This window comes from Microtus ochrogaster, unplaced genomic scaffold (genome assembly GCF_000317375.1).
Source record: "Microtus ochrogaster isolate Prairie Vole_2 unplaced genomic scaffold, MicOch1.0 UNK42, whole genome shotgun sequence".
NCBI classification, from domain to species: domain Eukaryota; kingdom Metazoa; phylum Chordata; class Mammalia; order Rodentia; family Cricetidae; genus Microtus; species Microtus ochrogaster.
Genome location: NW_004949140.1, coordinates 429,530 through 441,220, shown reverse-complemented (window position 1 = coordinate 441,220; position 11,691 = coordinate 429,530). Strand labels below are relative to the sequence as shown.

At 42.6% G+C, this 11,691-nt stretch overlaps 1 protein-coding gene across 1 annotated transcript in view; it reads right to left on the bottom strand.

Annotated features, from left to right (window-relative positions):
* Positions 1 to 3,223: 3,223 nt before the first annotated feature.
* CUNHXorf56 (chromosome unknown CXorf56 homolog) overlaps positions 3,224 to 11,691 on the bottom strand; it is a 50,624-nt gene continuing 42,156 nt past the window's right edge. Inside the window, exon 9 of the mRNA XM_005368918.2 lies at positions 3,224 to 3,697. Coding sequence (XP_005368975.2) covers positions 3,686 to 3,697 — 12 coding nt within the window. The 3' untranslated portion in view covers positions 3,224 to 3,685. The remainder of the gene's footprint in view (positions 3,698 to 11,691) is intronic.

The window sequence follows — 11,691 nt, the reverse complement described above, 5'->3', positions numbered from 1 at the left end:
TATATTTCCTAGTTATACATTACATTTTTAAAAATGAACTACACAATCACAATACCTTAATCAAGAGCAGAAATACATATACATATAGCAAAATTGACCTTAAAATCCATACCAATGCAAATTATTCATACCTATATCATTAAGACACTGGGAGAGCCAGGTAATAAATGACATGAGCCAGAAACATATGCAGGGTCTTATGTAAGGAAAAAAAGCAAGAGAGAAAGCAGAAATAGGAGGTGATGAAATTTTAGATATAATGGTCACCAAAGTCCTCTGCCAAGAAAATCAAGACCCAAAGAAGTGAGGGAGTGGGTAGTGCCAATCGATACCTGTGAGAAAAGTGTTCTGGGCAGAGGGAGCAGCAACTGCAAAGGCTTCATTCTTTTTTTATAATTTATTTAACTTTACTTTATGTGCATTGGTGTGAGGGTGTCAGATCCCCTGGAAGTTCAGTCACGGACAGTTATGAGCTGCCATGTGGGTGCTGGGAATTGGACCACTGAGCCATCCCTCCAGCCCCCATCATTCATTCTTACTTCCCTCTTGGAGTTTTTCATCAGTATTCGAATATGCTGTTCTTTCTCCTGTCTTGAGAGTACGTGTCAGTCTTACCTCCCCTCCACATGGCACTCCATTTCCCTCCTTTCCTTTACAGGAATAAAAATATTTAAAAATCTGTAATCAAAGCTTGCAACTCCTCTTTGCCCTTCGCTCTTGAACTCAGTTCTGTCCAGCGTTGCTGACACGGCTCAATTCCAACTGTTCTTGTCCAGGTCACCAACTTTTTTCTTGCTGCTAAATGCAACAGGCATTTCCAAGTCCTCGTCACATTTCTCTGTGGCACTTGGCAGCTGGTTATTTCCTCTTCCTTTAAGCATGTGCTGGCCATTTGCCTATGTGCCTCTTCCTGCTGTGTTGAGGGTAGCAGACAATGACATTTCCCAGGCTCCTTTCTTCTCTGATTTCCGGAGATGTTTGACTGATGGGAGTTACTGGCAGGAGATTGGAGGAGAGAAGGGTAGAAGCCTGACCGTTTCCCTTCCTTTCTCTCTGTTATTAATGTTATCTCCAGCAGTGACTATTCCTCTGTGGTTTCCGCTGGGTAGCTGCTCCCTCCGTGGACCAACTTCCTAGTGGACTGGCATTTCTGCTATACTGGGTAGTCACTGATCCCATGCTGGCATCCATCCTCCAAACTTAGCCCCAGCTTCTGGCCATCAAACAGTCCTAAAGGACTCAATTCTCTAGGACCTTTGCTAGCTATACTTTTATCTTTGGCAACCTCATCCTGTCTCATGGCTTTCATTGGCATCTGTACACTGACAACTCTTAAGTATTTATTTCATGTGTATGGGTGTTTGCCTGAATTTCTGCATATGTGTATATGTGTCACACGTGTACCCTGGTTCCTGTGGAGGCCAAAAGAAGTCACCAGACCTCCTGGAACTAGAGTTAGAGACAGTTGTGAACCACTGCATTGCTGGTAGGAACTGAACCCGGGTCCTCTGCAAGAGCAAGTACTCTGAACTGTTGAGCCATCTCTCCCCAGTCACAGACAACTCTCAAACATATCCATAGCAAGTCTTCCACAACTGGGCTGCTCAGTCTTGGCTTTCACTTTGATTAGACTGAGAGATGCTTTGGGAGATTAGTAGAACATCCCCATGGCTGTGTCTGTGAGGTCACTGGTTTTAAAACAAGACAGTAATAGACCCTCCAATAGGAAGGTAAGGACAGTTAAAGGAGAAAGGTCATTGGGAGCATGCTCTTGGGGCTGTGTCTTGCCTGTACGTAATCTCCTTTAAAACTGTTTCTCTCGCCGGGCGGTGGTGGCACACGCCTTTAATCCCAGCACTCAGGAGGCAGAGGCAGGCGGATCTCTGTGAGTTCGAGGCCAGCCTGGTCTAGAAGAGCTAGTTCCAGGACAGGAACCAAAAGCTACGGAGAAACCCTGTCTCGAAAATTTAAAAAAAAAACAAAAAACTGTTTCTCTCTAGCTTTGGCTTACAGTGGCAAAATAAGTCAAGTGTTCATCTGACATCACCACTCAGACAGCCAATAACCATTTCAGAAATATGTCCAGTACATAGTCACTGGCTTTCTTACCGTGCTGTTGCTCTGCACCGAAGAAAATGGCACTTCTGGCCTGGCAAGATAGCTCAGTGGCAAAAGGCACTTGCTATGCAAGCCTGGTGACCTGAGTTTGATACCCAGGAACTCACACAGTAGAAAGAAAGAGCTGACTCCACATGCACACAATGACACCCCCTGAAAGAGAGAGAGACAGAGAGACAGAGACAGAGAGAGACAGACACACAGAGAGAGACAGACAGAGACAGAGAGGTTTTTAAAAAGAAAATGGAGTTCCAGGACAGGCTCCAAAGCTACAGAGAAACCCTGTCTCGAAAAACCAAAAAAATAAAAAAATAAAAAGAAAATGGCACTTAATCACTAAATTATTCTACACACATAATTCAAGGAGCTATTCTTCTTTCTCTTTCTTTCTCTTTCTTTCTTTTCTTTCTTTCTTTCTCTCTTTCGAGACAGGGTTTCTCCATAGCTTTAGAACCTGTCCTGGAACTAGCTCTGTAGACCAGGCTGGCCTCGAACTCACAGAGATCCACCTGCCTCTGCCTCCCGAGTGCTGGGATTAAAGGCGTGCGCCACCACCACCCAGCAAAGGAGCTCTTCTTGATTCTTCTCTTCCCCTCACTTCCCACATCTCATCCAGAAACTGGTCTTGACACTGGATTGTCTAAATGGCCTACTAACTGGCCTCCCTGCTTCCATTCTTGCCGCCCTCCAGGTCGTTCTCCACATTGCAGTTATGACTTTAAAGCAGGCGTCAGGACTATAGAGATGACGCAGCAGTTAAGAGCACAGATCACTCTCCTAGAGGAAAGAAAGCACCCCAAACCAGCAGCCCACTGTGGCCTTTAACTTCAGGGTATTCAACATCTTTGACCTCCATGAGCACTTGCACACATGTGGGCATACCCACACATAAACACGTGTGCACACACGTGATTAAAAATAAATAGGAGAAAAGAAAACCTGAATCAGGGGACCCAGGGACACAGGTTAGTAGTGCAGTGCTTGAGCAGAATGTGTAAGACCCGAGGACCAATCCCCAGCAGTGCAATTTTTGAAAGATTTTTAAAAATTATTTCTTTTATTTTTTTTTATTTTTTATTTTTGTGATTAATATAAAAAGGGCATAACAAGGGCCAAAACAATAGACAAACTAAGGTGAACAAGGGAAAGCCCACGAGGCCTCAATTCTATGCAAAGAACTACAGGCAACTAAGGAGTGTTGAGAATGTGGGAAAGTCTTCCCCAGGGACAGACGCTTCAGTTGGCTAGCCAGTGCCAGCACACAACTCTGAAAACAGGCACATCTTACAAAATGAAAGCCATAAAGTGTACGGTGTTCCACCTCGACTTTAGAGCTTCTAACGGCTTCCTACCATATCTATGATTCCAAATCCTTATCCTGGTCTGCAAGGCCTACTGCGGATTGGCTTCTGTGAACTGGCTTCCGTGGGCTGGCTTCTGTGGACTGGCTTCCGTGGGCTGGCTTCTGCTTGTGCCTTAAGCCTCACTGCTTCCTTTACTGTATGCAGTCCCACTTGCCATCCTTCTGGTTTCTCAAAGCTTCTTCCCTCTGTGTTTTCCAATGTCATCAGCTGGAATGCTGCACGAATAGCAAAAACCCAGAGACAGACATTGGGGTCAAGCTGAAGATCAGAAAAGCAAAGTAGTCAGGCAGTGCCTCTTACTGCTACCTCAGACGGATATGGGCAACCGTGTCTCCACGAATCCTCAGACTGAGACCAATCTCCTCTTGTTTTATAGTCCTCTCTAGTACTGGGATTAAAGGTGTGCACCGCCGCCTGGCCTCTATGAGTAACTAGTGTGGCTGCTGGGATTAAAGGTGTGTGCCACCACTGCCTGGCCTGCATGGCTGACTAGTGTGGCTGCTTGGCACGCTGGTCTTTATTTGTTAAAATACAATATACCACTATACTGGAACACTTCCCCTTGACCTTTATGTGTGGGCCCATTCCACTTTTCAGATACCACATGGCTTAGAAATAGGCCCTCCCCAGAGCCCATTTCTGATGACCCATAATTCTCTATGACATCACACTAATTTTTAAAATCTTCGTGTGTATGTGTGAGGAGTGTAGGTAAATGCACGTGGAGGTCAGAGGACAACTTTGTCTTCTCTCCTCCCACCACAGGTTGTGGGAAATGAACTCAGGCTGGCGGGCTTGCTGAACCATCTTACTGGCCTTTCATTTCATTCAGTAGTGCCTGTCGCTTTGAAAACTGTGAACCGCTTTGTTCACCGCTAACGTCCCCTGCTCCACAGATGGCCGAGTTACTAAAAGGGAGTGGATTAGCCTTGAACTCAAAGACACGCATCTTTACCCCTGAGACAGCAAAGCCAAAGGGTCAGAAGCATCTAACTATATTCCTCTGCTCTTGGTGCTTTGGAGAGAGAAGTCCTCTGCTAGCGGGTAGGGGGTCTTGCAGGGGAAAATAAAGGTTGGGAACAAAGTGGTCCTGATGTGATATGGTGGGAACAGGAGAGTTAGAGCTAGCTGCTAAGTCCAGAACATCACGTTGAGCAATTGACCATCTGTGGTGAGATCCCATCTGATACAAGAACCATACATTCAGTCTGGCAGTGGTGGTGCATGCTTTTAATCCCAGCACTTCTGAGGAAGAGGCAGGCAGGTCTCTGAGTTCAAGGCCAGCCTGGTCTACATAGCGAGTTCCAGGACAGGTTCTAAAAGCTACACAGAGAAACTCTGTCTCAAAAAAATCTAAAGAAAAAAAAAAAGAATTAGAACTTTAAAAAAGAACCATACATTCATGGCACCTAATACCTGATCATTTACAAGATGAGGTCACTCGACTATTGGGGTATGAGATGACAGAAAGCAGACTGACTGTAAGGCTGACTCTAAAATTGAGAGTTTGCGGGATGGATGCTGTCATACAATCCAGTCTCAGAAAGACAAATACCACATTTTCTCTCTCATATGTGTGTGTGTGTGTGTGTGTGTGTGTGTGTGCGTGTGTGTGCGCGCGTGTGATGAAACCAGAAAACGGACCATGAGAAGGGGAAATTGTTTTGAGGAAGGTAATAGAGGAAGAGTGAGATGGCCGAGAGTGGACGGTACAGGAGGAGCAGGGCAATGGAAAAGAAGGGACAGGGAAGATCAACAAAAATAAATTATGTAGAAGTGTCATAATGAAATATTATATCTTGCTTGAATTTTAAAAAACAAACAAAAAGCCAGGTGTGGTGATGTGCATGCTTAATCTTTCCTTGGGAGGTGGAGACAGGCAGGGGCAGAGGTTTCAAGGTCGTCCCTGGCTACACAGTGAGCCTGGGGTCAGCCAGGGCTCCAAGAGCTCCTGTCTCAAAAAACAAAACAAAAACCAAACAATTGGGCTGGAGAGATGATGGCTCACTGGCTAAGAGTATATGCTGTTACTGGAAAAAACCTGGACTCCATTTCTAGCACCCACATGACGGCTCACAACTACCTATAATTCCAGCTCCTGAGGACACAATACCCCTTCTGGCCTCGTTGGGCACCAGGTATGCATGTGGTGCATATACCTACACGCTAGAAAAATACTCATATACATAAAAGATAGAACATTAATTTTACAAAAGAGAAAAAAGTGACATTTATAACAGCATCAGGAAAAAGTGAAGAACCCAAGTATACATTTTAACCAATTATCTACAAGATCTGTACATGAAAACTAAAGCACTAACAAAAAGAACCAACACCTGTACAGATGCCAATTTTCCATAAAATGATCTTCAGAGATTACAAAATCCCATACACCCTAGAAAGAATACTGAACATAGCAGCAAGCTGACTTTAAAATACGGGAAAGACAAAACTCCATAATAGCCAAAAATAACTACAAAACAGAACAAAGGTGGAAGAATCGTGACCAAATGTTCAAAACTGTCCCTAAAGCTGCAATAAGCCAATCAAGACACTCTATATAGCTAGGCAGAGTAGCATATGCTTATAGTCACGGTTACCTGGAAACTGAAGCAGGAGGATCACTTGAGCCCATAAACACAGCAACACTAAAGAAATGAAAACTGGCAAGTAGAGGCTGGGGCTCAGTGGTCCAGTGTTACATAGGTGAAGCCTTGGGTGTGAACCTCACAATTAAAAAGGAAAAAAGTACTGTGTGGGGAAAATAACAACAGATGAAACACAGTGAGCTGGTGGGTTTGTTGTTGTTGAGACAGGGTCTCGATTTTGCAGTCCTGGTTGGTCTGGAACAGGCTGGCCTGGAACTCACAGAGATGCAAAGTGCCTTTGCTTCCTGAGTGCTGAAATTCAGGGTAGGTGCCACCACACCCAACCATGAACTGACGTCTGACAGAACTATAAAAGAGATGAAGGAAAAATAGTCTTGTTAATAACTACGTGTCATAGACAGGTGATGGTGACACACGTCTTTAATCCCAGCACTTGGGAGGCAGGGGCAGGAGGATCTCTGTGAGTTTGAGGCCAGCCTGGTCTACAGAGCGAGATCCAGGATAGCCAGGACTGTTACACAAAACAGTTTTGTCTCAAAAAACCAATAATATAAGAAGAAGAAAAAGAAGTCAAAACTAGACATGTTTTTTTTAAAAAATCAACTGACATACAACTTATGCATTATACAAAACTACTTCAAAATAGATGACTACAGATGTAAATGTCAAAAATACAACTTTCAGAAGTATAGAAGATATTCATGATTGAGTCAAGAAAGGCACAACAGAAAGGCTGGAGAGATGGCTCAATGGTTAACAGCACTTGCTCTTGCTGAGGACCCAAGTTCAGTTGCCAGCACCCACAGAGGCTCACAATCATATGTAATTCCACAGGCAGATCCATACAAGTGACAATACACACACATACACATAAATAAAAGGAAACAGAAATCATTTACAAAAGAACAACAAAAAAACCTCAAAAAAGCAGGTTTAAAATGTGTAGAAGACAGTCAGTGGTGGCGCACTCCTTTAATCCCAGCACTCATGAGGTAGAGACAGGAGGATCTCTGAGTTTGAGGCCAGCCTGGTCTACAGAGCGAGTTCCAGGACAGCCAGAGCTACACAGAGAAACCCTGTCTTAAAAACAAAAACCAAACAAACAAATAAAACATAAAAAATTCAACATTAAAAAAATGGGTAGAAGAGCTGAATACACACTTTACCAAAGATACAGATGGAAAATTAACATATACATATGTGTATTGCAAAAAAAGAAACCAATTCAAACTGACAAAGCTCTTGCATAAACATTTCTCTAAAGATGCTATCTAAAAGGCCATATGCCTATGAAAAGATACTCAACATCACCAGTCACCGAGGAAATGCAGTAACGATACAATAAAATTTCAATATGGGTACAGAGAAATTTGAGACCTTATTTATTGTTGGCTCGTGACTGCGAGATTTTGAAACAGTACATCCAACAAGCTAAGGGAAACAGAATGGAATCTCCTGCAAAAATTACACATAGTCAGAGCTGGTGGTGCAAGCCTGTAATTGTTGGGAGGCAAAAAAAACCCCAGGAAGATCTTGCATTCAAGGTCTGCTTGGGCTAGCAAAACCCCGTCTCAAAAAATTATTTAAATTTTTTAAGGGCTAGGGAAACAGTTCAGTGATAGAGTAACTTGTATAGAATGTGGAAGACGCAAGGCCTAATGCCCACTACAAAAACAAAACATACCACCCAAAACCCTAAAACTACCATACTTCTGAACACTTATCCAAAATAACCGAAACTAGGATGTCCCAAAGTTATTTTTACACGGCCATGGTGACTGCAACGTTATCCAAACACGAGTGAATAAACTGTGTACACATGCAGGGAATTGTTCCACCCTAAAAGGGAAGGCGATTTAGCACACAGCTGGACGAACACTGAGGACTCGCGGCACGTGAAGTAGGCCCCTCGCAAAAAGAAGTGCTATGTGATTTCTTTTTTTTTTTTTTTTTTTGGTTTTTCGAGACAGGGTTTCTCTGTGGCTTTGGAGCCTGTCCTGGAACTAGCTCTTGTAGACCAGGCTGGTCTCGAACTCACAGAGATCCACCTGCCTCTGCCTCCCGAGTGCTGGGATTAAAGGCGTGCGCCACCATCGCCTGGCTTGCTATGTGATTTCACACACAGTAAGTATCTAAATCAGACAGATTCACTAGAGCAGAAAGAACATCGTGGTTACCAGGGCTTAGGAGTCCCTTTGTGTCCGGGTTTCAGATTTAGAAGCTGAAAAGTTCTGCAGATTTGATTCACAATCATGCAGATTAACACTACTGAACTACACAATTAAAAATGGCTAGAGGGCCAGGTGTGGTGCCTCTGCTCCCCCAGGTGCCCTTAATTCTAGCACTTGGGGAGCAGAGGCAGGTGGACCTCTAAGTTTGAGGCCAGTCTAGTCTACATAGTGAGTGAATTTTAGGACAGCCAGAGCTAAAAGTGAGACCCTGTCTCAAACAAACAACAAAAAAATTAAGGCTAGAGAAACTGGACTTGGCAGCCCAAGTCGAGAGTTCAAGGTCACTGCTCAGCGGTAGAGCACTTCAACTTCAGCCTTTAGATACTAGATTCAAACTCTGCTAGCAGCTAAAGAATAAAAATCCTATAGCCAGCAGGTTTGCCTGTTTCTAAAGATAGGGGCCGGAGAGACTGCTTAGTATTAATAGCACTTTTTTCAGGGTTGGGCATTTAGCTCAGCGGTAGAGTGCTTGCCTAGCAAATACAGGGTCCTGGGTTTGGTCCTCAGCTCTGGGGAAAAAAAAACAAAACAACAAAAAACAAAAAACAAAAAAAACCCTCAGCTTTTCGTTGGGCCCTGTCTTGAAAAAACAAACCAAACCAAACAAAAAACACTTTTTGCTCTTGTAGAGGACCTGGTTTCCATTCCCAGCACCCACCCATGACCTCCAGTTCCAGGCCCTCTTCCAACCTCTGCAGGCACCAGGCACACGTGAGATACACATATAATGCAGGCAAAAGGCTCATACAAAAATTAAAATTTAAAAAATCTACTAAAAGATACTAAGCATTTAATCCTAACACTCAGGAGGTAGAGACAGAAGGCTCTGGAATTCATGGTCAGCCTCAGGTACACAGGGAATTTGATGTCAGCCTGGATTATATGGGATTGTGTTTCAAAAATCTAAAATTAAAGATTAAATCTATATTAAAAATCTAAAATTAAAAATAAGAGTCAGCCACTACATGAGACCCCATCTCAAAAACAAAAATGGTTAAGATAATAAACTTTTTTAAAACTGTAATAAAAGCAGTATGTTCAACATCATCTATTACTAGGAAAATTAAATAAAAATCAGTAGATACAAGAGAAAAGCACAGGACATATGGTCCGTGGCAATATGAATCTTAAGATGATCAAAGCAAGCTAGTTTAGTTTATTCAATTCTATTATTTATATTATTTTATTTTATATTTTATTTTTTGAGAAAGTCCTGCTTGCTATGGTGCTCAGGTTGGTTTTGAACTCCTGAACAAAAGTGATCCTAAATATTAGAACTAGATGCGCATGCCAGCACACCCAACAAGACAGCTTAGTCTTTAAAAAGCTTTTCAAATTCTCTTAAATGACAGTCACAATTACAAATGCCACCATCTATTAGAGTGAGAACATTTCATAACATTTTCATATTTTTGCCACAGTTGATCATTTGCAAAAAGAAAAGAGTATGACTTTCCAATATTTCAATATGGCTCTTTTTATTAAAGTTAATAGAGAAAGTACATCATATTGTTTCAATAATTTTTAATAAAAAGAGAAAAATGAAATGTACACTCACTTGATATTAATGACATAATGTTTCATATCCTTATAGAGGAAGCAAAATTTGTAACTTGAGCCAGAAGTTGAAATGATTGGCATTTATATAACAGCAAATATTTCAGAAAATATGTAGAAGTATAACCACAGAATTGCTTTAGGGGGTTCTCTAGCTGAATCATTGCACGTCACATGATTTTTCAAAAATGATTATGTTCTGATCTAACTATACATACATATAAATAAAGATTCCACAGGAGAAGCAGTTCAGCATAGTAGAGCTTGAGTTTTAAAGTCAGATTTTTGGCTTTCCCAATTCCTGGCCAGTGGCTCTTGGGGAACTTGGAAGTCTGAGCTTCAGGGGTATTCATTTGAAAAAGTTGATGACAAGAGTTAACTATCATAGGAGGTATTGTCCGAGAGAGCCAATACCTCTAAAGTGCTTTCCACAGCATCTGACACACACCAAGTACTCAGTGGAGAGTAATGAGTATTAATGCTGCTATTACCATTAGGTCTCATTATTACTAACAAAATAAGCGCCCCTCAAGTCTAAGCACACACCTAAAAAGGTCTACAAGGAAGTAAGTCCGTGAGACTAGCAATAATTAGGGGCTGTGGCCAGAGACTAGAAGCCTGAATGTCTGAGGTGGTGTAAGTATATCCAAGCTGTGCACATAGGAATTTGGGGATAAAGTGGAGGAAAGGCAGAGGTCATTGTCTGGTGGACACAGTTGGTCATTCATACAATGTTAATTCTGTCTCACAACTAGGAGAGGAAAGGAGGTGAAGAATTAGCCAAAGGCAGATCCCATTCACTGGCTGCGGAGTCACTGGGAAGGTGGTAACATGTACCAGTCTGTGCATTCCCAGCAGTCCCAATCCTCTTTGGCCCAGTTTTTGCTAGCTCAACTGTACCTCCACTCTAGCCTACTTTTCCCTGCAAGTAATGAAATCAGAAAAGGCAAAGACAATGACTTCCTGGCAGAACCTCACAAACAAGTCTTAAAAGTGCAATTGGTCAGAGGTAACACCAGGAGGGCAACACACTCCATGTTTCCTCACGCCTTGCAATACAGGCAAACAGATAGGAATACGGGAAGAACCACGTGGATACTGACATCACTGAAGGAATGACACACTTCAAACAGGCTTCTGCAAATAGCAAATGGAAAACAAGACACCCAACAGATAATCTACTCTCACTACCCCCCTCCTGTGTAATTCTCCCAGCTGACTGACTAGCTCCTTTGGGTTACTTAGCAAGGCCATATTTTCATTCAGACCTGAGCTACCCTACCTTAGCCCTGCATCTGCAATCTGGCTCTTTCTCTTTGTTTGTTTTTGGTGCTGGGGATGCCCTCACACATGCCTAGCATGTACTCCATTACTGAGCTACACCCCCAGCCACATGGCTTTTCCTTCTTTAATTCTGTAGTTTCATATGGCATGGCTCACACATAACGCTACTATTTTAAGTAAAGAAATATTTCTGCAGATTCGGGTTTCTAACTGATTTCTACCGACAAGAGAATGATTCAAACCCTAGTTAATTAATTCTAAGGACAGTTTGAAGATCAGAGACAGAATCTCTTAAAAGGATCCACCTTTTAAGAATTAGAAGGAATTAATTTTAATTCCTCCAACTTTCCTCCCATACCATTATTTTTTTCAAAAAATTTAAAACAGTTATTAGCTTTGAAGAAGAAATAAAAAACCACCAACCTGCCAGGCGGTGGTGGCACACACCTTTAATCCCAGCACTCAGGAGGCAGAGGCAGGCGGATCTCTGTGAGTTTGAGGCCAGCCTGGTCTACAAGAGCTAGTTCC